Genomic DNA, 17,157 nt, shown 5'->3' with positions numbered 1-17,157 from the left:
TACATGCTAGGGGAAAAGGCAGCTCAGATAGAGAAGGGAGCACCAAATAAAAGTATTTAAAGAGAAGTTATAAAAGTTAAATAAAGGGTATTGGGAGGATCCTCCCAGGATGGGAGATGCATGCTGAAAGTAGACTATAGACCAAACATGATTGCCACTCAATGCCTCTTTTGCAAACCACAACACCCAAAAGGAGAGAAAGAACAAAGGAATGCCCTGCCAGAGAGGCAGGGTGGGATGTGGGGGGGGTGGGATACTGGGATCAGAGGTGGTAGGAAATGGGCACTGGTGGAGGGATGGGTATTTGATCATTGTATAATTGAAACCCAAGCACAAAATTTGTAAGTCTACAACTGTACCTCATGGTGTCTCACTAATAAAAAAAAAAGAGTGGCCCCAAGTTAAAAGACCCCTTCTATTACTTAGGGGACAGTCTTCAGCAAGAACCCAAGTCTTAGTGCTATGGTACACTGGTCTCAGCAAAGGGGATTGATTACTCCCCACCCCACGGGGGTTGGAGGGGGCACAGAAGATGCCACAGAACAGTGCTAGTGACAGCCAGTCAACTTTTATAACCCACATCATTTAACTTCTCTTTAAATACTTTTATCCTATGCAGAGAAACACACAGAGTAAAAGGTAAAGGTAAAGGCCCTCCCGTTGATCGTCGATTTGCTCGAGCGGGCCCAGTAACGTCTCCATTGGAGACTTTGTTGTTACTGTGTCTGGCATATCGAATACTCTCGGTAGCTTGCCGGGCTCTCCGAGAGGGGCGGAGGAATCGAACTCGGGTCGGCCATGTTGGCCGCTTGTAAGGCGAATGCCCTACCCGCTGTGCTATCGCTCCACACAGAGTATGTTAATAAAATTTGTCAAATATGTGAAGATCCTTCTCACAGAACTCATGTAGGAGCATTTTCTTATTTTGTTTTCATTAACACATGAGTTTTCCCTGGATTAGTCTAAATTCTTTGTTGTTTCTTGGTTGCCTAGGAGAATAGTACGGAGTTGAATCACTTCTATTCTTGGTGTTGCTCTCAGTAGCCTGACTTGTGGCTGTATTTCTCTTCAGGGTTGCCTTGTAAATTCACAAGGCCAATCTATTGTGAATTTAATAAATTCACTTCTCATTGCTACTGGGCCTGGTTCTTTCTGTGAAGACTTTCTGTCTGCCCCAGACATTTATCTGAGCCAATTGGGAATATAAGTGGAACCATTTGGCATGCATTTTCTAACATAGATGGAACTTAAATATTCAGCCAGCTTAGCCATCATCCAGATCATAAGAGAAACAAAAAATCCAAATATAGAGGTCAGAGGTATGGTTCAAATGATAAAGCACATGTCTTATATGTGCAAGGCCCCAAGTTTGTTCTGCAGTGCCATATGGTCTCCAAACGCTACCAGCCATGGCTTTCACAATGACAAAACAATCCAAGTCAAATATCCAGTTATGGCTCCATGTAAAGATGAGTGTTCTTCTGATCCCTGTCCCATAAGGTTTTTTTTTGAGATTTGAAGTTTTATTTAGAATGAAGAAATGAAACCTTACATTATTAGAAACTTAACATATTTTCAGTGGAAGTATAATTAAAGTGATAAAATTAGTAAAACTAACAGAAGGAAGCAAAGCTAATAGAAGCAGGAATTAAATTTTGGATGTGTTTATGAGTAAGTGAAAGTCATGTTTTCCTAATCGAGGGGAAATCTAAGGACTTACAATTGGAACTGAAAAAGGAACAAGCTTTCCAGAACCTGCTCAAAAAAAATATGGAATGCTTCACGAATTTGCATGTCATCCTTGCGCAGGGGCCATGGTAATCTTTTCTGTATCGTTCCAATTTTAGTATATGTGCTGCAGAAGCGAGCACTGTCCCATAAGTTTTGAACACGCTGCCCACAAAGTCTCTTGCTGTGCCTTCTGGCCCTTGCATTCACTTGGAGTTATGACTGATGTGGGTGTCACAGTAGTTTCTTCTATTTTTGTGGTTTTGCAGTCTTCTATCATCTGAATGTGACTGAAAATGACTTACTTATTCTTCTGTGAATGGCTGTTGGGCTCATTTGGGTCTTGGACTATGACGATGAGTTCTCTTAGGAACTTTGGAAATATGCCTTTGGAGCACAGAAGTGCTTTGTTCTCTTGAGTGAATTACAAGAGTGGGTTGCTCTAGCTTAGGATATATCTGTATGTTTGTCGTAGAGGATATGATCATTGTAATACCAGTTATTCTCAACAGAGAGTATTTGTCTAAAGAATAAATAAAACAGGCATTAGGAACTAAAGCAGCAAAATGGGACAAAGATATCAGTTTCCCACCTCCAGTCAGAGGGATAAAGGGAAGAAACTCACAGCATTTAAATGTAGAAAGCAGGATTGGAGAGATTATATAAAAGTTAAGGCACCTGTCTTGCATACAACTGACCTCCCCCAGCACATCCTTAAGCACAGAGTTAGGAGTAAGCTTTCACCACAGTTACTGTGCTCTTCCCCTCTCATCCCTCAAAAGAACCTGGAAAGTGGAAGGAAAAGAGTGCACCAGAGGTTGCTCCTAGCAGTGCTCAGGGAACAATTCAGTGCTGGAGATCAAGCATGGGCATCCCCACACAAAGCATGCACTCAGCCATCAGAGCAATCTCTCAGGTCTCTTGACTAAATGATTATTTAGTCAACCCCAACCCCAAAGCTAGAGGCTGGAATTCTAACCCCCAAATGGCACTGGGGATCTTTGGGAGGTGATTAAGGCATAAGGGTGGAAATTTATAGGGTGGTCACCGTAAGGGAGATGGACCTTAAAGAAGGGCCTTCCCTGGGCATAGCTGCCCACCCTCCATTTCACCCTACTTCCACAAGTGTGAGAAGCCAGGGAGGCTGCTTGTAAGACTCTCTCCCCACCTCCATCACAGTATTTTGTTGGGATGGTCCAAGCTGTCATCTGTGCCATGGGACATGGTGTCAGGTGATTTTTGATTTTGCCTGTCCCAGCAGGACTGTAGCCCCACAAGAGTAGGCACTAGGTCCATACTGCACAGAGCATCTGATATCCCTGCCCCTTCACCCCTCCCCCTCCAAGCAGAAGCTGTCAGTAATGCCTGACCTTGGTGACACTGACTTGAACTGCAAAGCCAGCTGGGGCCTTTGCTGGGGAGCAGGGGCCTCAGCAGTGTTAGCAGAAAGGTTTCCGATTCTCAATCATTTGGCTTTCTGGGGGCTGCTTTGTCCAATCCTTTCGAGGAAGAGGAGAAACCATTTTCTTTAGAATGCATTGCTTTATATTTCATTCTTTCCTGTGCATGTGTGCATGCTCGTGTGCATGCTTATGCAAATGTGATAACAGCAGCCCCCTGTGAAAGTCTGAGGGGGCGTCTCCCTTGTCTTCCTGGTGTGATTGTGATTCATGGCTCCCTGAACCACAGCCGGTGCCCTTGGGGGCAAATCCCTGGGACTTCTCAATAGTCATATTGAAAAGTAGAAATCCATGGAAATGTTTGCCCATTAACGTAGCACTGTAGCATTGTCGTCCCGTCCCGTTGTTTATCGATTTGCTCAAGCGGGCACCAGTAACGTCTCCATTGTGAGACTTGTTGTTACTGTTTTTGGCACGTTGAATACACCACGGGGAGCTTGCCAGGCTCTGCCGTGCAGACGGGATACTCGGTAGCTTGCCGGACTCTCCGAGAGGGATGGAGGAATCGAACCCTCTAACGTATCCCATAAAATTTACCTGTTTTGTTTTTCTTGTTTTGGTTTTGTTATTCTGGGGCCTACACCTAAAAAACTCTGGTGGTGCCCAGGGCTTACTCTTGGCTCTGTGTTCAGGGGTCATTTCTGGCAGTGCTCAAGCAAGTGTTGGGATGGGAATTGGGATTTTTCCCATAAACATCTTTGTAGGTGATTGGCAAGCAACTTTCTTCGGACACTGGGAAAGGGAACAAGTGATCTGAACACCATTGTTTTCCAACAACACACTGACTCTGTTTCAGCTCAAGGTGGAGTCACTTGGGAAGACAATTAGCTCATGGGGTTACTCAAACCCTCTTTTAAGGAGGTATTTCAAAATCAAGGGTGACATCTTCCATCCCCAGTCAGTGTTAGGTCAGCAGGACTTTAAACCAAGCAAAATATAGGCACAAACACTGTCTTGAAATCTGTATTTTTGGGGGGATGAGGATAGGGAAGTCAGGAAGTTTCTGGGTAATGATTTTAAGGCTATTTCTCATCAATCACTCTCTTTAGAATATGGCAGAGAGTACAGATAACATTAAACTTTGCAAACAAGACTAATACAATGATGTAAAAATTCCTGGGAGAGACCATTCCTATCTAGTCTCAAGCCAAAGCAGCACTTGAAGGAGAGCTCAGTAAGCATCCATCGCTCTGGAATCTGAAGTCAAAGAGTTTGTTATAAAAAGAGGTAGACAGTTGTAGACGGAGCTTTGAGAGAACCCTCAATGGTTTTAAGTCCTTCTCTTTATGCATGTGGTCTACTTGAAATAAATGAATACTTCATGTCTGTAAGCAGGACTGTCTGTTTGGGGCTTCCAGCTCTTGTAGGTGGAGAAATTCATTTTGTACTTTGGAAACAGAAAGTCGAAGACACATACCCCTGCCTTTGCCACCACCATTACAGTCCTGTACAAACTCAGTTTGTTACTTCTGAAACGTCCTCTGGAAAGATTCTGATGTGGAGCAGAGTGAAGTCAGAAGACAGCAGAGGCTGGGGCAGGCTCCTGGCAAGCACCCTATTGCTTTGATATATATTTCAATCCCGCATATATATGAGTATAAACATTTTGAAAATAAATAGCAGAATCTGAATGTTGTTTCAAAGTATCCAAAGTATTTTTTTTAGGTAGCCAGTTATTTTAAAGAACATGGCTTTCGGCAGAAACAGAGAGTCCACACTATCTTCAGCTACTAATGGTCTCTCCATGACTCAAGTTTATGCTGCTGGAGCACCAATGAAGGATTTCATGAAGAAGAAAATCATGGTAGCAACAGAGGCAGATTTTGTAGATACAATCAAGAAATGGGGAAGATTAATATATAATTTTGCTGTTGATTGTGTTAAATAATTGTCATCTTAGGAAGAAGGAAAGAAGGAAAGAGACAGAAAGGGAGGATGGGAGGAAAGAAGAAAAAAGAAAGGAAGACAGAGAAAGAAAGAGGGAGGGAGGGAGGGAGGGAGGGAGGGAGGGAGGAAGGCGGGAGGAGGAGGGAGAGAAGAGAAGGGAGTAAGCAAGGAAAGGAGGAGGGAAGGAAGGTAGGAAGGAAGAAGGAAAGAATGAAAGAAAATGGAAAAAAGCAAGAAGAAGGGAAGAAAGGAAAAAGAAGGGAAAGGTAGGAGAGGGAACAGGAAGGAGAGGGGTGAGATGGGAAGGGTGATAGAACCATTGGAACCACAAAAAAACTTCTCTACTTCTTCCAGTGTCCCTGAATGAGGGTGTAGTCTCCAAAGGCACAGTAAACCCTGAATGGTCAAAATTTTAGGTCTACAAGGCACTATCTGGGAGGAATCCGAGTCAGTCAGGGACATTGCAGGAAACATGAGTAGGCAGTAAGGAGATTTGTCTGGTTCCAGAACCAGCCTGCAGGGCTGGTCTCCAGCAGGCTCTTACCCTTCATCCGCCATCCTCAGCTTGTGCCCCCGCTTCAGGCTAGTCTAGAGAGCAGGCTGGGACATACCAGAGTGCAGGTTGGCATCTAGCAAGGAAACTGTCACCACCACCACCACACTTACATGGCTGCTGTCTGGGGTGCCAGCCCTTCCCATCAGGCTCTGTGTGGTCTCAGCTCAGGGCCCCGGGCACCAGGAAGCCAAGGCAGTGGGCACTTCTCTCAGGAAGTGGGCTAGGCCAGAGGTCTCATATGCTCTTTAAAATAGTGTACAATACTTCAAGATCATAAAGGTTAGCACTATTGCAGATGTTATTTAAATTCAGATAAATGTTCACACCATTGTAAACACACACACACACACACACACACACACACACACAGGCATAGGAGGAAAACTGTCCCTCTCAGTTTCAGAGGTTGGCCTGAAAATTTAAGACAGAATAACAAGAGGAGCATTCCATTTTATTCTTTGTTTTTATGTATACAGGAGATCCTCCAAAGGAAAATGAAGAGCCCCCTCCCAAGAATCTTTGTACACAATAAGATAAATGTTGGGAGGGCTGAAGAGATAGCACAGCCGGTCTTGCATGCAGCTGACCCAGGTTTGATCGCTGGCACCACATATTGTCCCCTGAGCCCTGCCAGAAGTGATCCCTAAGTGCAGTCAGGAGTAAGACCTGCTGGGTGTACTCCCCTGCCCTCCACCATTTTTTTTAACTACTTATGGGTTGGGGAGATAGTACAGAGGGTTGTGTGCTTGCCTTGCACGTGACTGATCCAACTTCAATCCCTGCCACCACATATGGTTCCTTGAGCCCTGCCAGGAATAATTCTTGAGCACAAAGCCAAGCGCAATCCCTGAGCATAGGTGAATGTGACCCCTAAACCGAAATGTGAATACATGGGGGTTGGGCTATGAACAGTAAATTGTGGGTGGGTGACTAGTGGGGAGCTAGTGGGAGATCTGGAGTAGCCTATTGGGTCTGTTTGTCCAGGTCAACTGAAGCAGCAAAGCCCAGGTCCTGGTGACAAGTACAGCTCCTCCCAGTGTGGGGTCAAGTTTCTCACAGGTAACTGGACTGTTTACTGCAGGTAGCAGGGATGGAGGGAGACAGAGTGCCCATTGCAACAGCTCTTTTTCATGTGCCTGCAACTTAAAGGGATCATATGGGAAAGTGAGGTCATATGTTGGGTGGGCTATTTTGAGCTCCTTCTACAAGGATGTCATGAGTTCATGCTTGAAGGTAGAATTCAAATTCTCACCTCTCAGAATAACAGGAAACAGATGGACCAATGAGATGGACCAATACGCAAAGGGAGAAAGATGTCTTTGACATACAATTCTCTCTCTGCACCATTAATCCGAACCCTGTGTAGCCTCCAGACCCTCTTCTCATATGTTCTTCTGCAATTCAGATTCTCTCCTGCTACTTAACAGCATATATTTAACATTTAAGTCCTTGGCTCTCGGAGCAGATGGACAGACAGACAGTCTGTATCTGCTGACAAATCTCTATTCATGTCTGAAGTCCCTATGACAGTAACTGCTCATTACTGGAAGAAAAATATTTCAAAATAAAACCCGGCCCAACCATTTACTTTAACAAAACATTTATTTGAAACAGGTTTGTGTAGACATATACCCGTCAACAGGATTTGATCAAAGTCACAAATCACTGCATTTTCCCAAACCCTCGGAAAAAAAATACTGTTCAATGCCCTTCATTTGTATTCACTCCAGGAGGGGACTCAGCTCCACTATTCTGTGTGTAATTTAACAACCAGAGGACATTAATAGGACGTGAAAACGGTAACACTTGGGGAGGGAGGGAAGGAAAAACCCTCCACTCCACAGAAGCGCTTCACTGCTCTGCTGGGAGCCAATTAAACCTGCCCCACAGCCCTGCTCCCGCTGCCTAAAATCCCGCAGATTAAAACCTCCCTTCTGAGACAATATTTAGGCGAGCTGAGCACAGATGTGACAGCAGACAGTGGCGTGCGTGGTTCTGCCAGGGTGAGAAAGACACCCATAGATGCTGCAATTCAGACTGCCCGCCAGGGGCATGTAGGAATGAGGACCAGAGAAAGCCAGCCCCCGTGGCTCTGTCCAGGCAGGCCCTGGGGCTACCTCATCCCCCTGTCCCTCAGAGAGCGACTTAGTGGGCACCACAGTTGCTGAGTCACCACAGAAATGGGGAAGAGGGAGTGTGTGAGGGGAGAAACTGGGATTTTTTGGGGTGGGGTGGGGTGGGGTGGGGAAGGTGGTATTTGCTCATTTGTGGCTGTACACAAGTGAACTAATCTGTAGGACCAGCATTGACTCCAAGTTCGCCTGGGCAAGGTCCTCATCCTGTTTCTCAGACTTGTTCCTTCAACCAGGCCCTGTCTCCCTCCCTGCCCTGTCTCTGCACTCTTCAGAGCTCGCCTATAATAGACTCTTGATAAGCTCTCGACCTCTCGCTTCCTGGGTAGGCCTATTTGGACAACACTGCTCCTTCAACTTTTTTCTTCCTCTTTCCGTCAGAAATCAAAGCCACCTGACACTTTGTTCCTGACACTTGAAGCAAACAGGTCTTCTTTCTTCCTTTAGCCAGGTCAGAAAAAAATGCCTCCTGGCTAATCTTGGGGGCCTGTTTTTCTTGGTCGGATGCCCGGGAGAAAGAGCAGAGTAGCTATCTCTGAGGTGGCAGGGGCAAGAGACTGTCCCTTGAAAATGAGCCAGAGTGGGTATAAGAAGAATCCTTCTTTTGTCTGCCCTCAGCCAGGGGAGCTGAGGTGTTTGTCAGTGTTAATAGTGAAGGACTGTGTTTGGGGAGGGGAAATGTTGGGAGGGGGTGGATAACCCCTCTTTCCTGTTTCCATTTCTTTTGTTGTTTCACTTAGATAGTTGTTGGCTTGGCAGTCTTTTCTTCCCACTGAAAAACCACACTCCCAATTCACAAATCAATCACAGTCGACAATTAAGAGCATGCTTGAGGCAGAGTGCTGGTTAGAGGTCTGACATTCATTGAAGCTCTTGGGAGGAGGAAGGGAAGGGAAATGTATGCTCCTGGGCATTTATGGGGCACTGAGTGAAAATAAAGAGGCCAACACAGGGAGTGGAGGATCTCAGGTGTGTTCCTCCAGATCTGTGAATGCCAGACCCTCACCTCCGCCACCCATTAAGAACTAGTCTGTCTTCCCAATCCTTCAAGGAGGAAAAGCATCTCATGCAAGGTGAAACGGTCTCCCCCAAGGATTTTCTCAGAGAGGCAAGCACCACGCTCAAATTCGGTTGACAGGGTGGGGTGGGGGTAGGGGCTTTTTCTGGGTCTTTTGTTTATATGATCTCCATCACTGTGTGCTAAGTCAAGCACTAGTGCAGACAAACTACTTGATGAATAGAATGGGGTATGCCATCTTGTGACTTGGCCTGATAAAACCCATTCTTTGCCAAGTTATTATTCAGGCTCTGCTTGACCACAGTTTCCCTGTTCACATTTTTATGGATCCCCAGAGATGATGGCTACATTTCACATGCTGCAGCAAATCACTCCTTGAATTACTTTGGGACGATGACCCTGGGCAGTAATTCAAACTCGAGCCGAAATGTGTGCATGTCTTTCACAAGTTCCCAATGAACGCCCACCTTTCCCTATCACATACTTTCACAAACATTCTCATCTTGAACTTACAGTTCAAGACGTAAATCCCTAGGAACAGGAATGTGATAGAAAACTGTCTCTTGTGGTATTTTTTTTAAAATAGAGTCAATGCTATAACAAGTGGAGATTATAGACTATAGCTTTCTTTTAAAAAGTTCAAGCTTAAAGCCTGTAATATATACACCATATGCATTTTCAGTTACCCATACTCACTTTTTTTGTTCGTTATTCATGGCATCTTGACAAGTTATTACTGGTTTTCACTGCCAACTCCCTACAGCACAACCTGAAGCCTTGTCAAGAAAAAGAGTACATCCACAGAGTTCTCAGCTATGCTCTGCTGATGCCCGGGATAAGACTCCAGGAGTATTCAAGAAACAGCATCTCCTTTCTCTAGAGCATGGGTCATCACTGCTAGATGATCCCCAAAGCCTCACCACATGTAGCGTGTGTTGGGAATGGGGGAATGTAACACAAGCATGATGTCTGGCACACTTTGTGTGGAGACTGAACAGACACGTCAACTGAAGGACCTATACATACCCAAATGATTACCAAGCTTGTTTCCCTCAGCAAGAAACTGCTGGCCCATCCACGCGAACATAGTTGATTCTATATTCCTGCCTCCCAGGACTGATGGGTATGGAATAGCTATTCTATCCCTGGGAAAAGAAAGGCCAATGGGAGTTGTGCTCTGTGCCTGAGTGAATTCTGCCACTTGAGCCCGGCCCCTGAGACAGGCCCTGCAGGGCTGACCAACTACATCCTGCTCCTCTGTCTCTCACAGTGTGACTGAGTGACATGTCCCATGTGGTATTCACACTGGACTGACAGCAAGGGCATGTGACGTAGAGCAGTGTACTTTGCTCCCTGGGGAGGGATGGATGTGGCACTCTGACCTCAATTTAAAGATAGGACGGAGCTCTGAGAGGTCCCGTGATAAATCTGATCCCTTACATGCAGTGACAGTTGCTCCTTGAAAAGACCCAATTTAGTCAGCTGGCTACAGGAAAGCTTAGCCAGATGAGAATAAATAGTAAGACGTCCCTACTCTCATATTCTCTCCTCTGTGCCTATCTAATTTTTTACAAAGAGTAGTCTACTTCTGAACCACTTTTGGGAAATATACTTATATCTCAGAAAAGGTGAACTATATTTTAGTGTGAAAAAGAAAAGAAATGAAAGGCTCCCAACAGAAACACACTCTGTGGTTCAAATCCAACTCAAGAGTTTGAGAAAGTGTGATGTGTTTGACCCAGAGTCCAAGTTGCCTCTTTGCAAATAAGCTTAGTATCTGCATGGAATCTAAGAGCAGGGACTTGTCATGCATATTCTGCTCTCGTTTTGTGTCTTTTTCTGTATGTAGGCCCTATCTTTCTGGGTGCAGTAAGGACCTACAATGACTTGTTGGGTTAATTACAGGCACATGCTGGGGTCAGGGGTGGGTGGGTGTGAAAGTCAGTTAATGATTCACCTTGCTCTGCTCTTGTAGTATTTTTAATGTCTTATCACCCCAGGGAGGGGAAAATGGCAATTTTCTGAGCTTCCCCTGTTAACTTTCCCTGCTTTCCCTCAAGCCTTTTCTGGATCCTGGCCATGGCAGAACTGAGGTTTAGTTCTCTCAGTCATTACAAATCACACTCTAATTTTTTTCAATGCCCAGCGAGATGTGGGTGCTCTAAAAACATAACAGTCGGAAGCAAGGTGCATTACTGTCTCAGTTCCTAAGCTAGCCCAGCCATTCTTAGAGGGACTCTGCCATTTTAACCAGGAACAGCTGCCCAGAAGTATTTATGTTAAACCCTCCAAAAGTCTGGTCTGGCAACCACAGCAGAGAGCAGAGAATGTGCCTTGGGCTGGTCATTTATTAGGGGCCTCAGGTGCTTATATGCACGGCCCCAGGCACCCAAGGATCTGTCCAAATTTAGAATGTGTGACTTGGTAGTTCAAAAGTCAGTGACTGGTGGCTGATGCAGCTCAGCTGCATGGTGCACAAGCCAAGCACATATGGGGCCCTGGGTTTGATCCCTACCACTGCTCCCCCACCTTCTGTGCCTCCACTCAAAAGTCAGTGATTCAGCATTTCCCTTCCTCATTTAGATTCAGGGCACCTGGTATTTAGAGACATTCCTCAGTCTAACACTGACTGTGTAAGTCTAGGAAAGCTTGCCAGTATGAAAAAGAATGTTTCTCTGAAAGTATAGAATTCTTTTTCCATTAGCACTGCATGTCCCAATCTCTTTAAACCTTCATGATTTTTTTGGTCTCTAGGCCACACCCAGAGGTGCTCAGGGCTTACTCCCGGCTTTGTTCAGGGATCACTCCTGGTGGGGCTTAGGGGACCATCTAGGGTGCCAGGAACCTGGGTCTATATTCTATCTGCTGTAGCATCTCGTGGGCCCTTAGTTAGCTTCCAGTGGATCTCCACAAACATCATGGCACCAGCATGGCTTTCAGAGTTTTTACAGTGGAAATCTGGGGGTAATTATCCTCAGTGTCCTCCTCCCTTTGTCTCAGGGTCCTTGCTGCTTGCTTCCACCTTTGATGGTGACCCTTAGTCCCTGCCCTGCATTGGGCTTACTTGTGCTCTCTGTTCTAGAGCTACAGGACAGGCTGTGGATTCATTCCATGCCCACAGAGAACATCCTAAAGGTTCTCTGACTTCCAGGAAAAACCAGCATGAGTTCTAATTTACCTAGATAATAAAGGCCCAGAAGCTGAGAGAAATGAATGTTGGAGGGGCTGCCCAGTGCAGGGCAGTGAACGCTGGGCTCCCAGGACTGCCAATTACAAGTATGTGCAGCACAGGTAGTTAGTTGCCTCCAGAGACGGGGAGAACTCTAGCGTCTATCTGCACCTGCTGCTGGAGGGCCAGGGCCCATTTAGGATGTTGCTCACCTGCTGCCAGGCACTGAGTACAGTGGATGCAGGAATGCTGGCAGGAAGACGCCTAGGAAGATGTCAATGGGAATGTGTGAAGAAACAACTGCAAATTGACCACCAGCTAAAGAGCTTTGCGATTTCGCTGCAATCAAGGAGTTTATGTCAACCTCAAACAAACAAAACTGGAATCAAAGCAAGATAGCAACCTGTCTGATGGGACGTTTACATGCAGCTGGGTGGGCCTGATCTGTGCTAATAAAACAGGAAGTGAGTGTGCATTTATGAGTGCTCCTGATCCCCCTAATTATGCAAGATGGGTTTCTCATGCCAACACTAAACCTTACTGTTCTCCCAAATTCACTGGTGTTGATGTTTAAGTATTGGTGGGACATAACGCTTTTAATTTCACACCTCACAGAGCACAACTGAATGCTTCACAACAGTGTAAACAAAAATTAGGCCAAGCGCTGCAGACAGACTGGAAGGGAAAGAACAACTTCCCCTGTGGCATATGCTCCAGGTTTGTTAGGGAAGAGAGAAGAAGCAAACTACTGGGCTAAGGCCACTGAAAAGTGTCTTCCCATGTTTTGGCTGCTGCCACCAAAGCCACTTCCTACAAAGGTGTGTGAACCTTGGATGCAACAACCCGCCCTTCTTGGGTAGAAGGTGGGGGCGGTGTTCCCATGTTATTTAGTCTTCAGTTCCCTTTTGGTAGTGTCATAAGAACGGACTACTTCCTCCTGAGAAACAGCTCCGTGTTCTTCCTGGGAGAAGGCATATCCATCTGAGAGGGAAGCAGAAACAGGAGAAGCTGGTTAGTAAGGGATGCTGGAAGGGGTAGGGGGTGGGTGGGGCACAGTAGGAGGGCACACTGCTTTTGTTGGGGGGAAGACCATACTGCATTTCTGCACAGGGGCCCTATTAGCTCCAGGAGTTAGAGGCCTGAGACAAGGGGCCCGAGGTTGTGGGGTGCAATGAGGGCCGAGAAGATGCAATATCTGGATGCAGCCTGACCAAAAGGAGGCTCTGAGTGGTTCCAGCTGCTGATTATCCTGGTGCTCAGACAGAAGCTTGTTTGGAGGGGCGGAGGGCATCCTCTCATTTTAATAGGTAGGGATGCTGCTACTGAGCTCGAGCCAGTAAGCATAAACAATGGGTCACTGGTCCTTGTCTTTCCCACCACCAGTCAAGAGGAAAGGCAAGTTGTCAGACTCCGGAAGTGTCCCAATCTGTCTGAAGCTGGTTGGTTAACTTATGAAGCTGTAAACAGGCCAGGACACACACATCAGGCAGAGTGAAAGCTGGCAGGGCCATCCACCCAGTGCTGGGAGCATTCCTATTTCTAGATTGAACTAATTTGGACCAGCAATAAGAAATTGCAGAGAGTTTAACTTTGTATAAATAAAGAACAAGATCATAAGCTTAAGTCAAGAGCGACTGTGATGAGCCCTCTGGCCACAGGAGGGCCAGTTCCTGCACTTCCAATCATGATCACAGTGATGGCAATCATGATAATGATAGAATTGATGCTGGCCAGCAACTGTTCCGGGCTCTCAGGCCCCATTCCACACAGGCACACAGCACTGATAGCTCATTTATTCTTCCCACCAGCCCTCTGAGGTAGGCAAGTGCATTTTTCATACCTCACAGATGAAAAACAGAGGCACAGACTGATTCTTCCACCAAGCCCGAGGTCAGATGCCTTGGGAGAGGCAGAGCCATGAGCCAAGTGGGCAGCATGGCCAAGGGGCCACAGTCTCTTCTCTTAAGCACCTTCTATGCTTGCATCTGGAAACCCTGGCAAGGGCTATCAACCTTCACAAGGGACATCTGAAAGACTCCCTTTGTCAGCTAATGCTTCTGAGTTAGGGGTGTGTTGGGGACAACACAGACAAACAGCCCTGCTCATGCCATTTTGTCCATAAAGTGTGACAATCTTGCAGCTGAGCTGTTTGTTCCCTGCCATGGTCTGTGTGTGTGTGCGTGTGTGTGTGTGTGTGTGTGTGTGTGTGTGTGTGTGTGTGTGGTTGGGGGGAAGGGCATGCCTCAAACTGCACAGGGCTTACGCCTTGTTCTGCACTCAGGGATCACTCCTGGTGGGCTCAGGAGACCATATAGGGTGCCAAGGGTCGAACTCAGGTCACTCTGTGCAATGCAAGCACCCTACTCCCTGTACAATTGCTCCGACCACCCTGCTGTATTCTTTAAAGGGGAATAGTGAAAAGTCAGAAATGGTGCCCATGTGTCACCTCCTGCTGATTGGGGTGTTTCTTAGGCATGTGACAACAAAAGAGTTTCTAGAGTGTAGAGATGTCTCATAGCAATGTTTTTAAAAAATGGTCTTGGGCTGGAACCATAGTACAGAGAATAGGGCGCTTACCTTGCATGTGGCCAACCCAACTTCAATTCCCGGGATCCCATATGGTTCTCCAAGCACCACCAGGAGTAATTCCTGAGTGCAATGCCAGATGTAACCCCTGATTCCCCCTCCACCAAAAAAAGTGTCTTCATGGGGGTAGAAAAGAGGAAGAGATTTTAAAGGAGGGCACCAAGGCCAGAGACATGGCTTGTGGGAACACACATGAATGATGCATGAGGGATCCCCAGGTTCCGTGACCCTACACCATGTGGTCCACCAAGCACTGAGCTCTGTGCAATCTCTGGGCACTACTGGATATAGCCCCAACAAATAACAGTCAAGATGCCAATGTGACTCCTCTGTCCTGGGGTGCCTCCTGGGGTGTCAGAGAGCAGTGTCCCAGTGAAGCCTAAGGAAACCGGGCTGAGACTCAACCACCAGTGTGGGTCATGTGGCAAGGGGTCATCAGAAGCTGGAGGCCACTGCAAGGAAAGAGAGAACACACCCAGGGACTTACGGTGATTGACTCCCCTTCACTCATTTCTCAGAAACCCAAATCCACCAGCCTGTCTGCAGCTCTTCAGACCCCAGACCTGGGAGCCCCATGTTTCCCTGGGCCAGAGTAGGTGGGATTTCAGAACAGAGGATGGCCACAAGAAGCAGCAGCTGGGGGTGTGGGTACCTGTAGAGGCACCCCCTAATCACCACCCCAGACTGAGCCTCTTCCTATTTTTCTCTTTCTCTGAGGGTGGCCTTTGCACCTCGGGTCTTGAGAAGCCTCTTGGGCTCTGAAGGGGAAATGCCGCTTCTCACTGCTGAGTCCTCTGGAGCCTTTAGGCACTTGCCAGCTGCAATGGTGCTTCTGGGTGTCGCTGATGCATGCAGGAGTCACTGACTGGCTTTGTCCCCCTGGTGGTGGTGGTGGGGTGCTTCTTCAGCCCGTCCAGGGTAGCACCAACCCCAGGGATGACCCATGGCACATCTCATCTCCCAGGTAAGACCATTCTCAACATGTCTGACCAGGAGTCCCCCTCGGGGTTGTCTACCACTCTGTCTCCCAACTAAGCATGGCTCCACCTCACCTGAGACTGAAAAACAACTTTGCAACCCAGAAAGAGGGTTGCAAAAGGGGGATGAAGGAATGGGGTTACGTTGGGGGGCAGAGCAAGGATACCCCTCTTAGAAATCAGGTCTTTGGGAGTTCAGGGCTAACCTGGGAGAAGCGGTCATGGGATCATGAGGGACGATGATCATCCACTAACCTCCACCTGCTGGCCACCTTTGTCACTCATAGCCTGACAAAGACACAAGTAGAGCTTCCCCCTCCTCGCGCCCCCCCCCCCCCACTTCTCTGCCTGATGAGCCCTGAACTGCCATTTGCATCCTGGGGGAGAACAGAGGAAGCCTCCAGCTCTTTACATGCCCACATTCATTAATCTTGAGGAAATTCTGACAGCCAGAGAGCAGTGGGGCCCTGAGAAAGAGCTGAATGGACTCAGCGAGGGAACTTTCCCTGGCTGCCGTCCTAAAGCTTCTGCTCCCTAAATACTAGGGCCAAGCCAGAGTAGGAGGAAGGGGGAGCGTGTGTGAGCGTGTGTATGTGTGTGTGTGCATGTGTGTGTAAGGAGATAAAAGAGTGGGAGAATTTCTTATTGATTCTGTCTTCCTCTCGTATAACATTTGGTGAAGTCCAGGAAAACATGTCCTTTCTTTACACTTGGAAGAAAACTCTCCTTAAGTAGCTTTTGTTCAAATCTGAGCACCGATAACATCTCGATGAAAGTAGCAGTTTCCTGTCTGGGAAACAGATTCCTAATAGCTACAGCAGCGGGGAGGGCCATGGGGACAAAGAGAAGATCTGACTGCGGGGAAGCACAGATCTCTGTTACAAATAGTGCGTGCTGGTGGCCCAGACGGAAGTGAAAGAACTACCAACACTAGGCTTTTCTTTCCATTTCCTGGGAAGCCTGAGGCCCCAAACAGCTGGGGGACAAACCCAGGGGTCCCACAGATGCCAAGACAAACTGCATAATGTTGCTAGCTGCTCAGCAGCTTCTCCGTTAGAGACGGAAACATTCCAATGTGTTGATCAGGTTCTTATTAGGCATTCTGAGTATATAAACAGTGTTGTAAGTTGTCAAAAGCCTTTGGATTTCTTGGACTTATGATATATTTTTTGTCTCTCAAAATGTGGTGAGTTAAGAAACATGTTTAGTAGTCATTTGAAGATTATTTTATGACTCTGCCACAGCAGTTCTTACTTCTTTCTCACTCTCCATATAGATGTTTTGGTTTTTGGGTCACACCCAGCAGTACTTAGGGCTTACTCCTGACTCTGTGCTCAGGGATCACTCATGGAGGGGTTTGGGGACCATATGGGATACTGGAGATCAAACCTGGGAAGGCTGCATGCAATGCAAACAACCTACCCTCTGTTGTATTTCTCTGGCCCCCATTTACATATTATATTGTATATACCAGTGTGACTGTATGGAGAGAGAGATCATGTGGTCCTGAATCTCAGCACTCCATATTATACTGCTAATGATTTATATTATTTCAAAACATTTTTCAGAAGAGCAGTGTAGCTCTGTGGCTTGCATATTGTCATTTCAGAAACAAGCCCACATTTTTCTGTATCTGAATAGAGA

General features: G+C 46.8%; 1 protein-coding gene and 1 non-coding gene across 3 annotated transcripts in view; both read right to left on the bottom strand.

The window, feature by feature from the left end:
- Positions 1-1,764: 1,764 nt before the first annotated feature.
- On the bottom strand, positions 1,765-1,871 carry LOC130019441 (U6 spliceosomal RNA). The gene has a single exon (XR_008791771.1). It is a non-coding gene; the product is annotated as a U6 spliceosomal RNA (small nuclear RNA).
- Positions 1,872-12,104: 10,233 nt separating this feature from the next.
- LOC130017871 (phospholipid-transporting ATPase IB-like) overlaps positions 12,105-17,157 on the bottom strand; it is a 688,232-nt gene continuing 683,179 nt past the window's right edge. For both annotated transcript variants that reach the window (XM_056108642.1, XM_056108649.1), the window contains exon 37: positions 12,105-12,931. In XM_056108642.1, the coding sequence (XP_055964617.1) occupies positions 12,834-12,931 (98 nt within the window). In that variant the 3' untranslated portion in view covers positions 12,105-12,833. The remainder of the gene's footprint in view (positions 12,932-17,157) is intronic.

The sequence above is a fragment of the Sorex fumeus genome, unplaced genomic scaffold (assembly GCF_029834395.1).
Source record: "Sorex fumeus unplaced genomic scaffold, SorFum_2.1 ptg000008l, whole genome shotgun sequence".
Lineage (NCBI taxonomy): Eukaryota > Metazoa > Chordata > Mammalia > Eulipotyphla > Soricidae > Sorex > Sorex fumeus.
The sequence above is the reverse complement of the archived record's forward strand: the minus strand, read 5'-3'. Positions and strand labels throughout refer to the sequence as shown.